Source organism: Tenrec ecaudatus, chromosome 1 (genome assembly GCF_050624435.1).
Source record: "Tenrec ecaudatus isolate mTenEca1 chromosome 1, mTenEca1.hap1, whole genome shotgun sequence".
Taxonomy (NCBI): Eukaryota; Metazoa; Chordata; class Mammalia; order Afrosoricida; family Tenrecidae; genus Tenrec; species Tenrec ecaudatus.
In genome coordinates, this window is record NC_134530.1 from 220,395,363 (window position 1) to 220,413,574 (window position 18,212).

At 47.9% G+C, this 18,212-nt stretch overlaps 1 protein-coding gene across 1 annotated transcript in view; it reads right to left on the reverse strand.

Moving 5' to 3' along the window:
- Positions 1 to 3,114: 3,114 nt before the first annotated feature.
- The window catches only part of KDM5B (lysine demethylase 5B), a 78,670-nt gene continuing 63,572 nt past the window's right edge, over positions 3,115 to 18,212 (reverse strand). The window contains exons 21-27 of the mRNA XM_075528972.1: positions 16,454 to 16,633; positions 15,789 to 15,947; positions 12,954 to 13,439; positions 10,593 to 10,704; positions 9,765 to 9,919; positions 7,982 to 8,302; positions 3,115 to 7,452 (exon numbers count right to left, since the gene is read on the reverse strand). Coding sequence (XP_075385087.1) covers positions 7,315 to 7,452; positions 7,982 to 8,302; positions 9,765 to 9,919; positions 10,593 to 10,704; positions 12,954 to 13,439; positions 15,789 to 15,947; positions 16,454 to 16,633 — 1,551 coding nt within the window. The 3' untranslated portion in view covers positions 3,115 to 7,314. The remainder of the gene's footprint in view (positions 7,453 to 7,981; positions 8,303 to 9,764; positions 9,920 to 10,592; positions 10,705 to 12,953; positions 13,440 to 15,788; positions 15,948 to 16,453; positions 16,634 to 18,212) is intronic.

Genomic DNA, 18,212 nt, shown 5'->3' on the forward strand with positions numbered 1-18,212 from the left:
GAATAGGGCAGATGTGGAGCCAGAGAACCTAGACACGCTCCTCGTTGCAAGCTCTAACCGTGCACATGTTGGCATCGAGATGCCGCCCTTATTGGCCAAGTGATGTGAGGCTTCAACAGCAAAAGGGAAAGCTTCTGGGCCAGAGGAGCCTGGCAGCAGGGTTGGGTCGGGATGTGGGGCCTCTATGGTCCCATCAGGGTGCGGGGGCAGAGCTAACTCTGCAGCAGTGGCTTCGGGTTTGGTTTTAGAACCTCTAGTACAGCAGTTCTCAACCTGTGGAGGTCGCGACCCCTTTGGGAGTTGAACGACAATTTCACAGGGTTCGCCAGATTCATCACAGCAGCAAAATGACAGTGATGACGTAGCAACGAAAATCATGTTATTGGGGGGGGGGGTGTCATCACCACATGACGAACTGTGACAGGGCTGCTTGTGAGGAAGGCTGAGAACCACTGTCCTAGCAGGAAGTACTGACCCCTCTAGCGCTCTTTCCCCGTGGCTGAATCATGACCTCATCCAGATGGTGTGTCTTGTCTTTGTCCCCTTGAAAATGTAATCGTCCTCAAGTGCGTGTGAAGTGGCAGAGATGGGAGAGGGGTGGGAGTAGCCCCATCCATGGGGCATGCCTCTGAGCTTTTGCTCCGTGAAGATCTGCTCTGCCATTCACTCCATGCCCGAGGTGGGCCCCACGTCCTGCCCAGCGGCTTCCTTCCCCAGCACTTTGGGCTCAGCACACCTCCTAGCAGAGCTGCTACATTCCTGAGGACCCGTCCATTGTGGAGTCTTTGGAAACCTCAGTAATGCATGCTGCTGGACCCTTATCCAGAGCACAACTGGGGAGTTGGGGGGGGGAGACGATGTGTGGGGGGGTCACAGTCAGCACACCTCAAATTTCTAATCAGAGCCAGCATCTTGCTGTAGTCATCATTTGTTTTACAATGGCTACCCCACAGCCTGTCCCGATTTCTACCCATCACATTGCCTTGAATCTAAACCCTCCAGGCAGAGATGCAAGTGGGAGAGAAGCAACGTGCAAAGACCCACGGGTGCTTCTTCTAGGAAGGGCTGCTAGCCCCTAGAGCCTTACTGGAGATTGTCTAACTCACTCTCAGCTCTCACTGCAACAGGTCAAACCTGCAGTAGGGTGTGCGCCGATTGTATAGAGTGCCTTCTGGTGGCCAAGCCTGAGGCAGCAGTTCAAACAGCCTTAGGGGAAATGCAGTGGATGAAATCAGCAGAAGACTGTTGAGAGCGAACACAGGAAAAGGCTCCGTCCTTTTTCCTACTCTCAGCTTTGGTTCACAGACACCCAAGTAATTGGCACTGTTCGCTCTTGATCCTTGAGTTCTCGGGGCTGGAAGGAGGAGGGGGTTGTTAAATGGTGTCTAGAATCTTTACCTCTGCTCGACAAGCTTCAACAGGGCAAAGGACCCTGTCCAGGACCTGCCTGCCTCCTCCTGTGAGGTGCTTGATTGGGAGCAGACTGGCCCTCCCTTGGGTGTGATCGGGCCAGCCTAGTTCCAGAACACACCATGCTTCTGCCATGGGTGCTTCTACCGGTGAAGGAGAGTCGTCAGAAGCACCGAAAGATCCATTCTGGCCCACCTTTCCCACTCTGGCCGCCTCCTTCGGGAGGGAGAACGAACAAGGGCAGAGGGACAACCAGGCTCTCCAACCAGGACCAATACTTGGTTCTTGGAGAACCAGAGTCCCCGGGAAAGTACACACCCACTTTCAACTACAGTTCTCACATCACAAACCTCACCTTTCCCAGGGACTGGAGTGTGGAAGCTACTACATTTAATTTTCATATGAACCCTGGCGGTATAGTGGATATACCTTGGACAGACTGCAAGGTCAGCAGTTCAAAACCACCAATCAGTCTGAAAAACAGGTTTTCTAATCTCATGAAAGACAAGTCAGCATCGACTTGACGGCAGTGCATTTCCATTTTCATACCTATGGGACAGTCACCCTGAAATGTCTGTGACCAGGTCCTCTGTGTGTCATACTGGTCAGTGGGGCCAAGACCCATCTCCTGAGAGCTTTATTGGCATAGAGTTATGCCTTGAGCTGCTAAGTACATCAAGAGTTCAAAACCACCATCTGCTCCATGGAAGGAAAGTGAGGCTTTCTACTCCCATAGCTTAGCTGTCTCAGAAATGAGAAACTAGATGTTTGGTTTTTTAACATCTCCTGGGAGCTTAGAATAGCCTGCAACTGAGACATGCACCTTCTTATGCAACTCACCTCCACCATCTGTTCTATAAATGCACCCAGTCTTGGTCTGCTGGGTATCTGTAGTCTGTTCTTTTTTGTTCTTACCTATTGAGCAGTGTTTGTTCTTAACTATAGACTAGCCAAACGACTAATGTTTTGACTATGACATAAACCAGTGAGATGAATGCGCAAGATTTTCTGAAAATCAAATTTGGGTTGCTTATAGAAAACTGCTGTCAAATTAGGTCAAACTGCCTACTTTCATAAATCCCAAACTAAAAATCATAGATAATGCACTGTGGTTGTGTACCACCACCCAGACCAACCCACACCCCCAAGCTAATTTGTGGATTTTAAATTATCTATTAAATATGCTGTTTATCAAAAGGACATGTACCTTTTTCGTTCCCTGCCCTTAGTCACTGCCACCAAGTACTAGTTTCCAGTCACACCCACAAGAATGTATGGTCACCCACCACCGCTACCATCACCACCATGTGGAGGTGGTGGTAGACCTGCAGTCCCCTCCAGTGTGCAATCGGGTTATGTCATTAGGGGTGGGGCAGGTTGGGGGATGAGGACCAGAGCAGGGTATGTGTTTGTTTTTTAAGTAGAACAAGTAATTTTGGTTTCCTGTGAAAGGCGGTTCTATCTGCCCGTCCAGGGAATCGTCCTGGCCTCTGCACTCACTGGAGACACAGCACACAGTCTCCCCACGCCAGTCCACAGCAGCACCGCCAGCTGGTTACCCTGAAAATAAAGACGTGAAACCTCCCCCCAACTCACCAGCGTCCAGCCCTTCGTCCTGGAACCCACAACCCCAACAAGAAACACTCTGTCCCATTGGTGGCTTTCAATGGTCTCTGCGTATGAATAAATACAGATTCAGGTGCATTCCCAAGCAAGCAAGCTTGACCCAGCAAACTTTACTTCAGACTCTTTTGGAAGGCGAGTGAAAACATACACTTTACAAATCAATACCATAAAAACGAACTTACAAAAGTGTGGTTTTTACACAAGTTCCCATGTCATCCATCTGGGGCAGGGGAAGCTTTTCAGTACCATTTCTACGGCAGGTCACAGGCGGATCTCTCTGTGGAGGCCGACAGGTTTAAGGCATCTGCACAGCAGGGGGTGTTGGCACGGGCGTGAACGGAGGGTAGCCACCAGTCAGAAACTGTGCAGGCCCCCTAGGACTCTGGGACCTCTTGTGGAAGTAAACGTACATTGACAATGAGCTCACATTTCCTCCAGCTAGTCTTCCCAGCAGAAACGTTCACCAGAAGAGGCTGGGGGTTCCGCACTGTAAGGCAAGGAAGACCATGGGTTGGCTGGAACTGCCCCCTCCCCACCCCTCCCCACCGTTAGCCTACAGTCAATGACAGCTCTGGCTTAACCCTTGGCAACCATGTGATGGATCATTAAACGTTTGTTGACCAATCCCATTTGCTGTTACAGGTATGTAGCATCCACAATCCATTCCAGTCTGTTGGAAGGCAGGAAACCGACGCAGGATCAAGTCCAGGAAGACACCCGTGGGTACCAGATACCCATCAGCTTTAAGCCACAATCAAGTCTTATAGCCTACCAAGGCAGCTGGTGACAGGAAGAGGCAGAAGCCCACCACTGGGGGGTGGGCATGCAGCATCAGAACACAGTAGGGGCAGGAGCGAGCCTCGTCCTCCCTGCTGAGCAGGAACCCCTCCTGCTCCTCGGGGTTCAATCTGCACTGTTGCCCAAGGATTGAGGGCTCCCTGTCAGGGGCAGTAAGGGCCAACAAACCCCAACAAACCAACCTCACCATGTAGGGAGCCAATGCCGACTCAGCAGCCCTCTCTAAAGCAGAGAGTTGGCCCTGTGGCTTCCGAAACAAACACTACAGTAGAAAATCTCATCCATCTCCCTCAGGTGAGCTGCTAATTCAAACTGCTGACCTTGAGAGTCACAGCCCAATGCGTACTACACCATGAGGGCTTGGGGCATTTCAGACCTCAGCCAAAATGCAGGCTCCACGGCTGAAATAGCCTCTTATTTCTTTCACACTTGGTGGGAAATCCAGGTGTTAACCAATCCTTACCACCTAGACACACTTCCAGTTTGAAGTTAAGCCTTAGAAATGTGCTTTACAGAGATGACAGGGATGGCAGCCTTCATTAGTCTAAGCTCGGGGGGTGGGGGTGTCTGCTGGTACACTAGGTTGAGTGCTTGACTGCTACCTGGGAGGTCAGTGGTTCGAGCCCAGTGGCCCCTCTGAAGGAAAATGCTGCTGGCTTCCATAAAGACATAGAGCCTGGACTCCTGCTCTGTCCTGAGTCAGCACTGCCTGGCAGCGTTTGTTTCCTTAGGCTACAGGAACTGAGCAAGCCCCTTTCAGGGTAAGAAACCTCCTAGAGCAGTGCTTCTCAGCCTTCCTAATGCCATGACCCTCTACTCCAGTTCATGTGGTAGTAACTACCCCCCCCCAACCACAAAATGATTTTTGTTGCTACTCCATAACTGTATTTTTGCTACTGTTCTGAATTGGGCGACCCCTGCAAAAGGCCATCTGATCCCCAAAGGGGTCATGACTCACATGCTGAGAACTACTGCCCTAGAGTCGGTAACAAAGGAATGGTGCCCAGTTCCTCAAATGACTGACTCAAGGGATTCCGGTTCTAGTCTAGGAGGGCCCTTCCTCTCCCACCTCATGTGCCTGCAAGACTGCTGAGAGCAAACTGGAAACGTCCATTCTTGCATCTTCATTCCCACTAAGCTCCAAGGCAGCTTCGCAGCTCATGCACACCGAGACATGGATCAGAGATGGCCAGCAGCTGGTCATTCTGGGTACACAGCCAAAGGGCTCCGTGCTGTACAGTATGCAGACAGTGGGACTCACTCGTGGTAGCACAGGTTTTGTCAATTACCAGTAGAAACTGGGGCAGCCGTCTTCCACAACTTTAGAGGTGGCCCATAGGTGACAAGTGGCTTGCCACTGTGGGAGGGGTGATTCCACATATGGTCTCCTTTCCTCCCCCCTGCTACTTTCTAGGTACCGCGGAGGTACCGTGTGTGACCTACAGCTAAAAGGAAAAGTCTATGGGGGCAGGGGGGGGGGGGGGCGTGTACCCTAGATGAGCAAAGTGTTTTCTCTTCTGATAATGCCACCCTGGGCTTTCTCAGACGGGGGGAGGGGCACATACCAAGGACAGCTGGCATTCTGTCCACTTGTGAGGTGTGCGAGTGGGATGTGGGAGAGCACCAAGCTCCAAAAATTTGCATACTAACAAGGCCAAACCACTCAGACCAGTGGTTCTCAACTTTCCTCATGCCACGACCCTTTAATACAGTTTCCCATGTTGCGGTGACCCCCAACCATAACATTATTGCCTTTGCTACTTCACTGTCATTTTGCTACTGCTATGAATCAGCAACCCACAGGTGGAGAACTGCTGACTTAGACTCATATAGATGGCTTAGATGGAGCCTGTGTTCTTCTTGCTGGCCCCAGACCCCCATTAGACAGGGAGAAACAGCACAACAATTGTGGGAAGACTGCAGACAAACAGGAGTCATTCTTACAGAGAATTTAATACTTGGATTGCATAAAAGGGGATATACATTTAAACCACCATTACAACACAAAATGGGTACAGGTGTGTGCGTGTGTGTTTTGTTGTCTTGTTTTTTATTAAAAACTCACTGGTTCTGCCCATTCTAGGCTTATGGCTATCGAATGTGGGGCGGCACACATTTAGGAACAGAAGAGCGAAACCAAGCAAGAATTTGTTCTGGGCACAGAATAACAGAACCTGTTAAATAAACAAGAGGCTGGGAAATAGTGTCTCTGGGCAATGGGCCGCCAGGTAACTGCTGTGAGGGAGGCCGGCAGTCAGGCGGAGCTGGATGTCCAGGAGTCTCTCACCAGCCTGTGCTTTCCTTGTGGCCGCGGGAGCCCTCAACCGAGTTGCCCTGTCAGTTCGGACACAATCAAGGAAGCTCCCAAGGAGAACTCGGGAGAGGGTGACATGATAATGCCAACATTCGGGGGAAATGACCTGAAATCCACCCTGGCTTTGCTTGACAGGGGGTGATTAATTAGGGGGAGTCAGAGGCCTGGGGCCCACCACCGAGCGGGCTCCAACAGAGCGGCATCCTTGGGTTGTCATTGGCCGCGCAGCCTGGTGGCGCAAAGGCCCTCAAGCTGAGCAGCCCAGCGGGAAGCGGCACAGGCAGCTGCAGTCCCACGGCTCTCAATAACCAGCATGTAGCGTGATGTTAGGACCAAGGATTTATTCCACGATATAAACGGCAACATTTGACACAAGCTACCCAAAAATAGGGGAGGGTGGCAAGGATGGGAAGGGAGTGCCCCGAATGGAGAAAGCCAAAATACAGCGGTGGCGATTTTACTTACAGAGCAGTCTCTTTTCAACATCACTAGCTCGTCAGTGACACTAGAAACTAGACAGTTGCGGTCTGTACATCAAGCAAATGCTAAAGCACCAACACACTGTGTGGAAGTTTGTTTTGTTTCCTTTTAATCCCAGCCACTGAAACCAGACATAGAAGTTATTGCTCAGATAAATAAACCTAGTCTACCCGGGAGGGAGGTGTGGGGGGATAAAGAAAGAAACCAACAGAAACCTCCAAAGTGAAAAACTCAAGTTCCCCGATGTGGTGACAGAGAGCGACGGCTCCTCCTTGAGGGAGGATTTCCTAGACCTTCTGGTGCCTCCGGGACACGGACACCGAGGTGGACTCTAACCCCAGACCGAGGTAAGGGTTTTTAATGCCATAAATGAAAAGGTGCAAAGCTTCAATGCCTTCCAAACTGGTGGGAACCCCTGCAAAAAAAGTCAGCAGTTCAAATCTCAACAACCACAAACAGCTCTTAAGGGAAAAAATACAAAAAGTGTCAAAAAAATTTTTTTGTTTTTTTTTTTCTTTCTTTTTTTCAAAGAGTTCTGGAAAAATGATCCCATGAGGAATAGAAATAGCACCGTTTGCAGGCTGGCGTGAAGGCCAGCCCTGCCGCTTTGCTGAGCAATTGAAGGAATCGTCTTGGTTGGAGTCCTGAATGACTTTGAGAGGGAGGGGGGTTTGTGTTTGTGGTTTTTACTTTCGGCTTGGTGCGTCCTTCACAGTACAGCGCACACAGATGTAGTCTTCCTTCTCTGCCATCTCTGGAGAAACACCAACACAGACCTGGTGAAACCACTGATTGCAGCTGCCATCACACTGGACCCAGTCCACCTGGTTACAAAGAGCAGGGAGATGGGGTTTTCAGAGGACAAACAGGAGTCACACGGGCAGGCCAGCCGCAAGATATTCAGGCCGATTACCACTTAGTGGCCACTGTCCCACCACTGGGACCTTGGCCAATAGCTACGCCAAACGTATGAAGCTGGCCCACCAGCCAAGCAACCAAGTCAAAGCCATTCTTCAAGTCCTGACTGCTTTAGGGTTAAGACAGCGTCCGTCGCCCTGTGATAAGCCAAAGGGCAGGACATCAGCATCCCTCCCACCGTCTTAGCGCCGCGATGGTGAGCGCTGGAGGAGCACGAAAAGGAGAAGGGGGAAAACGAGTTTCTTCGAGCAAAGGGAGGAGCCCCAAGAACGACGGACGGAAGAGCAGAGAGATCAGTGGGGGAGGACTGAGCAATCCATTTGGATCAGCTCAGAGCAGACAAGCAGAAGAGAAAGACCCGGCGAGGTGAGGTCTAGCTTACAGGGTTTCTGAGTGAAGGGAAAGCATGTCCTCTATGGCCCAAACCTCACTGACCTCATCTCCTTCTGGCTGCAGGCAGCTCACAGCTGGGCAGATGGCATCTTCGTCCCCAGAGTCCTCCTGGTCAGAGTAGGATGTGTCTGAGGGCAGGGAATGCGTTTCAGCAGAACGGGCAAATTCATAGCTATGCTCCCTCTCTAACTTGAAACTGTTCGTGTCCTTGGGGTGGCTCAGTTTTATTTTCTTCTTTTTGGGGGTCCGCATTTTTTTAATTCGATCCCACCGGTCGCTGGATAGGTCCTCTCTTTCCAGGCGTCTCTTCAGTCTCCTCTCCAGATGGTTCATCCCATCTCGCTTCCCTCGGCAGCAATCATTCTGTGGGGGGAGGGGGCATAGTTATAAAGTGTCGGTTAAAGCTTTGCCCTCACCAAAACTCGTCCCTTCAGTAGTAACCATGTATTCATAAGCAGAGGCGCCACCAGCAGCCTTTAAGGGTTTCCGACAACCCCCTGGTTGGAGCTGAACTAACTCCTTCCCCGAGTGTGAATTCCACTGAGGGTCCACTGGGAGGAGGGACATAGTAAAGTTGTCTCCCTAGACCAGTGTTTCTCAACCTTCCTAATGTGACCCTTTAATACAGTTCATCACATTGTGGTGACCCCTAACCATGAAATTATTTTCTTTGCTACTTCGTAACTGTAATTTTGCTACTGTTATGAATTGGGTCACCCCTGTGAAAGGGTCCTTCCACCCCCCAACCCCCCCAAAGGGGTCGCAACCCACCAGTTGAGAATCACTGCCATAAAGCCAAGCAGCACCTGAAGACGAAACAAAGGAGGCCCCAAAGCCTGGTTCTCCCTACTCTACAGTTTCTTCTTAAGTGTGTGTGTTATCCTTTGGCTTCAAGGGTCCCTAAGGAATGACAACACTGCCAACATCTGCTCACATACACTCCCCTAACAGGAGTCAGGTGCATTCATTGAAGACACTAAGTGCAATAGGAGGTACCTTCAGTGAGCTTGTGGAAAAAACGTGATCTTTTCTAATTCCGTTTTCACGCAAACTTTTGGAGATTCCCTTAAACAAGTTGGAACCAAAATGAAAATGAAAATCTTCCCTGTCCACACCAGCTGTCCTCAGTAAGGCTCTTCCCTGACTATACCAAGAGTTTTCTCTCCTGATCATCATCTCAAAACCAAAGGAAAACCAAACATGACCAAGAGTCACTTTGACCCCATTGGACTGCTACAGGGTAGAACCTGTTGCCCAGGATTTCCAAGACTACAAATTATTATAGAGCCTCATTTTCCTCCTTCAAAGCAGGTGATGCCTTTGAACTGTCGGTCTTGTTGGTTAACAGTATGGTGCTTAGTTCACTGTGCCACCAGGGCCCTCCTTAAATGTTCTAGGTCAGCTAGATTACGCTCAGGAAGATGTACACTATACAGAGAAATAAATAGGGCATTATTCCTCATACTGCAAGGCAAGCCGTAGTACACAAACGGGGCATCCTCAGTCGATGTGCCCAGTTGTTCTACTAGGTTTTAGGGGTACAATAAGGCATGCTTTAAATGCCAATGTGTCATTTATGATTATGTTTTTTTCTCTACAGTATCCCTCTCAAGGAAGAGGAAAACTGTGACTGTGGTCATCACTGTAACCACGAGAGAAAACTGAGGATAAGCAGCTTGCTAAGAGGAAAACACTCAACTTCAGAAGGGTCTAAGAGAGTCCAAGCTCCTGCTGCTCAGCTCAGCCTTCCTATCAGCCCCATGCTTTAGGTGGGATGGCATCTAAACATCCCTCCATCCCACCACACAACCTTCTCAGCCTTTACCTTCTCACTGCTGGGTCTGACTGGTGAGCTGTGGTTAGCTTGTGAAGCAGGGCTTGGCTTTGCAAGTAAAGTCTGGTAAAGCTCCTGAATTTCAGGAAGGGACACTTGCAGCGACTGGGCCTCCATCAATAGTTCATTCACTTCTGGACTAATGCCTGTTAAAGACCAGAACAAGTCATTAAGACACATCAACTCCAACCCAGAGCCTTCTTCCCTCTGCCTTTGCTGGTGAGGCATAAGAGAGCGTGTACACACACCTGCCTTGGTGGACTTTAGTAGACCGCACAGACACTAGAGGAGAGTCGACAGCACGGCAATTGGAGTGGCTCGTGTAGCTCTGTCATTACTAGATACATACTGCCACTGTGGGACAGGTTCAAGACGCCCGTCTAGCTTTGGGCAGAACTCACATGGAAGCCATTTACAACCAAGTATTGGGTTAACAGAGGCAGATTTCAAACCTGGGTCACATGAGGCAACATGGTAGCCCATGAGCTGGCATTTAATCATCAGTTGGTACTGGGATGAACCCTTTAGTCTAAAAGCAAAGTGCAAAAAGCCTACCCCCCTCCATTTCCTTTGCATTTAAAACCTTCCAGTATAATCCTTCCCAGTCTGGCTCATCCACAATAGCTCATATTCTCTATTAAGCAATAGCCTTTTTCTAAGAGCCTGAATGGCTCTTAAAAACAACAACAATGGAGGCAATGGCTGTATGTATGGATTGTGGTAAGAATTGTATGAGCCCCCAATAAAATGATTTTTAAAAAAACCAGAGGCAACATTATTTGCTCTCATCCAGCCCTCAAAGTAACTCAAAGTACAAACCATGGAGGGGGATACAACTGCGCCCAGTCGAGAAGGGGGAGTGCAAATACGAGGTTCTGTTGTCCCAGTCATCGGGCAAGGAAAAGGATGTTGTACCAGGTGGTGGAGAAACCTAATGGACAGAAAAACATGGCGCAGTCAGACTTTTCCAGGATTAAAAATAGTCCCATCAATCCAATGACAAGAGCCTGCATTGTATAGAGCAGGTAACCCCACCTAGGAAAGAGAAGGAGTTACTTTTGCTAATGAGTCTTCTGGCATCTCACCTCCCAAAAACCCAAATCAAACCGTTTGGATTCTGACCCATAGTGATTCTACAGGATAAAATGGAACTGCACTTGGTGAGGGTGCTTAACCACTGGTGCCACCTTACATCTAACCAAATTATTCTCCTGAAGACCAAGCCTTTCCTCTTTCTAATGGAGCCCTTTTGTGGTACAGTGGTTACCTGTCGGGTTGCTAACCACACGGTTGGCAATTCAAAACCACCAGCTCATCTGAAGGAGAAAGATGACACTTTCTAGACCATTGAGAAGTTCATTCTCTGTGTAAGTCTTTTAAGCCATATGTAATTCTCCATATTGGGAAAATACAGTCAACATACATCCCCTTGCATATACCAACTATGACTGCCAGAAAACAACCCCCCCACACACACACACCGTGCTGCCATCAATGATTATTAAAGAGGGCGAGGAGGAACACTTTCAGAGCGCAGTGTGTCCTTTCAACAAGGTCAATTCCGTTCCCAAGGCCGTGTTCTTTCTACACATCTATTTTGTTAACTAGCCACTGGGCCTTGAATACTCATGAGCAGCTAGCCGGCTATATTTCTCCCCATCCAAGAGGGAAAAGACTAAGAAAAATCGAAAGAGCTATGGAAACAATTAGTCCAATAGACTAATTAATGGACCATATAAGCACCAGTGTCTACTGGCTCAAGAAGGTCCCAAGATAGAGTGGGGGAAATGTGGACCAAACAAACTGATGGCACCCTGAGTCAATTCTTCAGGTCTGGAATTGAACTCCCCTGGCAGCGGAACAATCGACCATTTAACATCAAAATGGCAGCACCTCCGTTAGGCAAGAAAGAGGCAGGAAACTGGGAAACCCAGGAAGGAAATAGAGAAAGGGATGGGACGTTGAGGGGAATGTAGAGTGGTCCTCTGCTCAGTAAACCTTCAAATTCACAGTATAGCTCAATTCAAAAGTAAATTCTTTCTCTTTATTAATAATGGTAAGTTCCTAATATACTCTGGGTAAAAAATACAGCTCTAAGGTCGACCAAACAGCATAACTCATTAAATCCACAACAAATCCTTATCTGCTTTGAGCCAGGCACTACAGTTCAGAAGCCAGGGAGCAGGGGAGACCGCAAAGACCAGATAGTCTTTTTTGGTCTTTACCTTTGGTTTGTTGAACATTCAAATTGCCAAAACCTCGTGTCGGTGTTGGTCTAACACAATGGAGCTGTGACATCTATAGTAGAGACATCTGTGCTGGATGCCCAAGTCATCCATCAGCTTGGCCATATCCAAGGTTCCAACTGCTACCTTCACATACTTTCCCAGCAGCCACCTTCTACAGGTGACAGAAAGGCCAGGCTGGCCCATCGCAGGGGCAGTAAGAGTGTGGCTGCTTTTGCTAAGACCGGGTGGTAAGAATCACAGTTTTACCCTAAGGCCACATACAGAGGGCATAAATCCCTGCGAAATGCCTTCTTCCTCAAAGAACAACAAAGCACCCAGTGCCAGATGAGTCCCTTTTCATTCAGTGACTCAGTCAGAGAAGGAAGGGAGAAGAGCTTTATGATCATGGCTAAATTTAAAAAATATATAGGTATGTATGCACACATGCTAAGTATATAAATACAACTTATAAATGGGAAAATTATGTGCACACAGGTTTCCCGCCATATCTGAGAGTACAATGCTCTTAACAGAACTTTTGTAAGCCAAAATGACAGAGTGAAGGAACAATTAGCATTCATTTACATAAGGAAAAGTTTTCCTCCAGTCACAAGAGTTTAAAAATAAACTATCAAACAGCACATAAAACGTTTAAAGAGAATCAAAGTCCACTAGTAGCCTAGCACTCAGACGCATTTCAAAACCAAGAACAGGGGCCCCCTGTTTGCTAGAATAGGGGGCCCTGAAAAGCAATCCTTGGGTACTAAGAGCTCCACACCATCCCCAAAAACCCCCACAAAGTAGATACACACGACCCTTGGAGTGGGAGAGATGAAGTGGGGAGCGAATGATAGAGTGAGCATCATGATGAAGGGAGCAACGGAACGGGCTTGGTACCGTGTGGGCTACACCAAGCCCGTTCCCACGACGGCCAAGCAGAGGCCACACTCACCTTATTTGTCTCTGACACCTGTCCTGCTGAGGCTTGCCATCTGCTATATAATAGTCCCGACCCCACTCGGTCCCGCAACAACTTTAGATTCCCTGAGGAAAGCAGTTGCTGGGCTCTGTGCTGCCAGTTCACGGTTCTTTCGATCATATATCGAAGTGCATCTCCCTCAGGGAGGCGGACTCGGATGCGCTGCAGGGAGGCCAGTAGGGGCAGGATTTTCTCAAGTGGAGGTTTCTCTGACCTCCGACAGTGGGGACAAAGCCAGACTTGGGAGCCTTGGGAAATAGTGGGTGCAGCCACACAGGTGGTGTGGAAAGCATCCCTGCAGAGTTCACACTGGATCATGGGGGCAGCTGGGGCCTTCTGACACAGGCAGACTTTCATCTCCACATCTGGGGCAGGCGATAGCAATTTCTCTTCATTGGCTAGTCTGAGAGACTGCAAGGCTTCCATTTCCCGTAGACGAGCCTCGCCAAGCGTTGCCATCTGAAAGGGGGTGACAAATCAAGGACAATGTCACAGAAAACAAGGCCAGCTCAGAGAACTGGCTCTTAGAGTACATGAGCCACGTTCTTTTAGTTCTGCAAATACGGGCGCCATGCCCCCCTGTGGCGCAACTTCTGCAGGGGAAACACAGGAATACTAACAGTGCCCAGCTCAAGGAACACAGTGTGCCCAGGGCACAGTGAACTCCAGAGGGAGCAAGTAACACACACTGCACTGCTTCTTTGCCTGCTATCTGTCCCGAGAGTCCATCACTCTGGAGATAAAGGGCTGCTCGCACTCTATCAATGGTTCGCAACCTTCCTAATGCCACAACCCTGTAATACAGCTCCTCATGTGGTGGTGAACCCCCCCAACCATCAAATTATTTTTGTTGCTACTTCATCAGGCGACCCCTGTGAAAGAGTCCTTTGAAAAAACCCCACCCCAAAAGGGGTCTCAACCCACAGGTTGACAACCACTGCACTCTATGGAACCACCCCAGAGGGTCTCCGTTTGCTGCCCAGTGCCATTAACTCTTGTGCCCTTCTTAGACACCTGCCAACAACAGGGCTTTCTGTGAGTGCTGGACACCAGCAGCACTGGTAGAAAACCAAGCGCACGTTCACGTGGTCATTTGGAAGTCAGCCGCTTGAGTTCAGAGAAGGACACACAGATGTTACACGGCAGGAGGTGGCAGTCAGTGACAGGAAAGAAATGCGAGTGAATGCATGACTGTTGCATGGAAAAGTGGCCTGCTCTGTAACCTTCACCCAGCTGACAATAAAACACCTTTAAAAATTAAGTAGAAACACCTCACTATCCATTACTTATTAAATACACTCCAACAACAAGATTACTGGTTAAAAGCAAAGAGCAAGTAATTCATATAAAGTTGTTTTGGGGCAGAAAGTTGTAATAAACCCAAATTGTAACCCCTATCCTCTTTCAAGAGAGCCAAGTTACAAGAAAGTGCAGGATCCCATCGTTGACAAGCTGCCCATAAATGAAACCCTTTCCCACATAAACAGGAGTCTGATATGTGAGGAGCCCGCCTACTCTCAAAGCAGACTACATAGGTAGCACATTTAAATCAAAGTCAGAGTTGGCCACTAACACCTGACCAACTGAATGTCCAGTTTTACCAGCCAGGGTATCTCTAGAAAAAATTGGCAACCAAGTCTTTGTCTGGTACCACTGTGGACCCTAGTGCTTTTTTCCAAATTCGACATTCACTTCATTAAAATGTTAAGGATCACATCTGCCTACCATGATTCACCAGGTGAGGCCTCTGACTGCAAAGACCAGAATGAATTCCCCATCATCCCCTTGGTTCGGAGGTTACAAAATGTATAAATGAGGGATTAGGAAAGAAACAAAAAGTTCTATGAGTAGACAATGTTACAAACTTGCAGTACACACAAACACACACATACCCAGCCATTATATTAGAGGAAAATATAATGTTGCAGGCAAGCGGTGGAGGGGTGGGGGTGTTGTTGAGCTGAGGTGCATGTGTGCCTGAAACAGAGAGCAACCTGCTGACCATTCAAAGTTCTACCATGAAATCAACAAGTAACGCAGTTTTCAAACCAGGGGTCTGTGGGTGGGCAGCACCTCATAGCTCAGGGACTGTGCGCCAGCCAAATCGCGGGCACTTCGGGTGAGGAGGAATATAAGTTCCTTCTAAGTTTTCACAAAAAAGAACCACAGACATAGGAATAGAGACCAGAATGGTACTCAAGCAAAATTTTCCCCAGATTCTGACTGAATGCACAAAACATGGCCTAACAAAGGATAAATCATTCACAGGAGGGTTTGACAGCTACGGACCATAGGGGAAGACAGCTGCCTGGCTCAGGGTTGCCATCACCCTAGCAGTAGGAGCAGCTACTCTGAACACTGAACGATGCCTCAAGCCATCAAAAGCAGCCAGAACCCACAGCTGTTGTCTTTTACGCTGATGCCAGGTGCTCGCTACACCACAGGTAGATCCTGCTTCTTCAGCTTCCTGCACATGATCTCATGTTTGCACTGACATGGTTACTAAATGCTAATGTGGTTCCAGCAAGCATATCCCGTATATGCTTTAAGTATATTTCTTCTTGTAAACCAATAGGTAGGGATTGCCGTTTCACCTTCTCTTTGAGTCTAGATCTCCGAAGTCAGCCATAGGAACTGGGAGGGCTGCCAGCGCAACAAAATGTACAAAAGTCCTTCCTCTGCACTCACTGCATGGCACCTCCGTATATTCCTCGAGTTGCCTTCCCAAAATTCCTGGCAAGTAGGGAAGGGCCAGAAATCGTCTCCCCGCCCAGAGCAGGAAAAACAGAGAAGTCCCCCACAACGTACAGCGGAAGCGGTCTCTTTGCTCTCGGTCAAAGCTCTCTCCAGGTCACTCAGACTCTCTAATTTGGGGCTTCTCTTCTTCCCACTTGGAAGGGGCTCCTTTAACTTTCTCTGCTTCCTCTTCAACCCCAAAGGGCCAATATCACATCGAGGGCACAGGACCTAATGTGGGACAAGCACACACACTGATCAAATGTGGGAAGAAGTACGTGTCTGTTATGTTCTCTTTGGGATCTGCAACCTTCAGGGCAGAAGACCTCCTAAAAGAGAGGGGGAAACTCACACAAGATTGGCTTTGAGCCCAGATTCAAAATTCAGTAACTAATGGTATACTATTATGTCAATTCCAATGACAAAGCACAACTCATAGTAGGAAACAGAAAGTAGAGGACTGAAGCCGTCTATGTGAGTTGAGGAGTTCATGCATCGACTGCAGGAGGTGAAGCAAGATCAAGGTCTGTCTCAATACTGACGGAACTTCCTCCATACACTGGGGAAAACGGTCATCTTGACCCCATGGCTGCTACCCTAAACACACCAAAAAAGGCATTTTAGAAGGTCATTTCACCAGAGGCTTAGAAGATGCCCCTGGCTCTACTGAAATGACTCACAGAACAGAGCAGATCAATCAGTGATATCACACTTGTGCGCACTGGTTGTAAACTTACCTCTAAGAGAGAATAAGTTGAATTCTCGGTCAAGAATGTATTAGCAGCACATTCTTTCCAAGCCTGAACCTCGGTGACTAGTGACTCCAGTCTTGGTAAAGAACTCAGATGGACCGGGATGGCTCGACCTCGGGTAACAAGTTCTACGAGTGTGTCTAACACTGGCACACGTCCTCCAGCCTTGAAATACATGGAGAAAAGTTACAACAATTTAGGGGCGGGGGTAGACATCATTCACACTGGGCCTGCTTCATTTCGCGATCTCAGTAAGTTAAAAATCACATAAGTCAACAGGGTCTAGTAGTTGACCAATTAGTGGTGGTGCTGATGTGTTGACAGGGGATCAATCCCACAACCAATAGTTAGAAAGCCGGACATATGCTCGGCTCTAAGGACAGGAATAAGAACAAGAATATGAAGCTCATAATTCACAACTTCACATCTTGTCATTTCAGTCCCTGTGGATAATTTCAAAAACTTTACACAGAAAGTTATAGGTCACTCAGGCTTTTATAAAAAGCAACAAAACAGCCTTTTTATTCCATCCCATTCTCCACTGATGGGTTACAGCAATTTGTACAGCATAAATGATTCAGAAAACTTGAGTATGAATTGAAAGTGTTATTCTCAAACTTTAATGTACGAGGATCATCTGAAGAATGCACTTAAACACAAATTCCTGGGCTCCATCTTCAAACATTCCGTTTCAGGATATACAGTCATATCTATGAATTTGCATCACTAACAAGTATGCCTCCAGGAGACAATTTCATCTCAAACAAACCAGCTGTGCTGATTAATGCTGTTTATCTGAGGTAACAATTTGAGCATCGATGGGCTGGCCATACCTCAAGGACAACAGCATTGGGGTATGGCGGCAAGTGGTGGGCCAGGGGTGTTGCTTGAATAAAATGATGGGTGCAACTGATAAGATGCAAGTATACCAGGCCAAAACATACCCATCTAGGCTTCTCAACTTTCAATTCATAGGAATTATAGGTAATAGAATACACTAAAGCAGTGGTTCTCAGCCTTCCTAATGCTGCAACCCTTTAAAATACAGTCCCTCGTGTGGTGGTGACCACCCCAACCATAAAATTATTTTCGTTGCTACTTCATAACTATAATTCTGCTACTGTTAGGAAAGAGGCAACCCCTGTGAAAGGGTCATTTGACCCTCAGAGTGGTCTCAGCCCACGGGTTGAGAACCGCTGCACTAAAGGAACCGACTGAGCAAATGCGGTACGTAGACACCAAACCACAGCGTAACTGGGGATGAAAGAAAGTAGGGAATGGAGGATAACTCGCTCCACTCGATTAACGGACATGTCAGCAGGAGTATTTTTGGGAAAAGTCTGGGAGGCTTGAAAGCCCTCTACCTTTGATATTTTTTCCTAGACAATTAAAATTGTTGGACATAACCCTTAAAATGAAAGGATGTCTCACACATTACATGTTATTGCTTACAGTGTGATTTAGAAATATTCTATGTACAAAACAGGAATACGGAATAACATTTAAAAAGAAAGAATCTACCAGGTCAGAATTTTGTTTCCTGTTAGTTACACCTCCCTATTAGTCCTTATATACAGGATTTAAGTAAAGGCCGAGCTATATTTCAGAAATGAACATTTGCTTTTACCCTCTATGAGCATAGGGCTAAGTACGAAATAGCATATACATTATATAAGGGGAAAAGGAGCAAACAGACTAAATTATTATCATGCCCTTTTTTCTGATTTCAGGTTAGCCTCTTTTC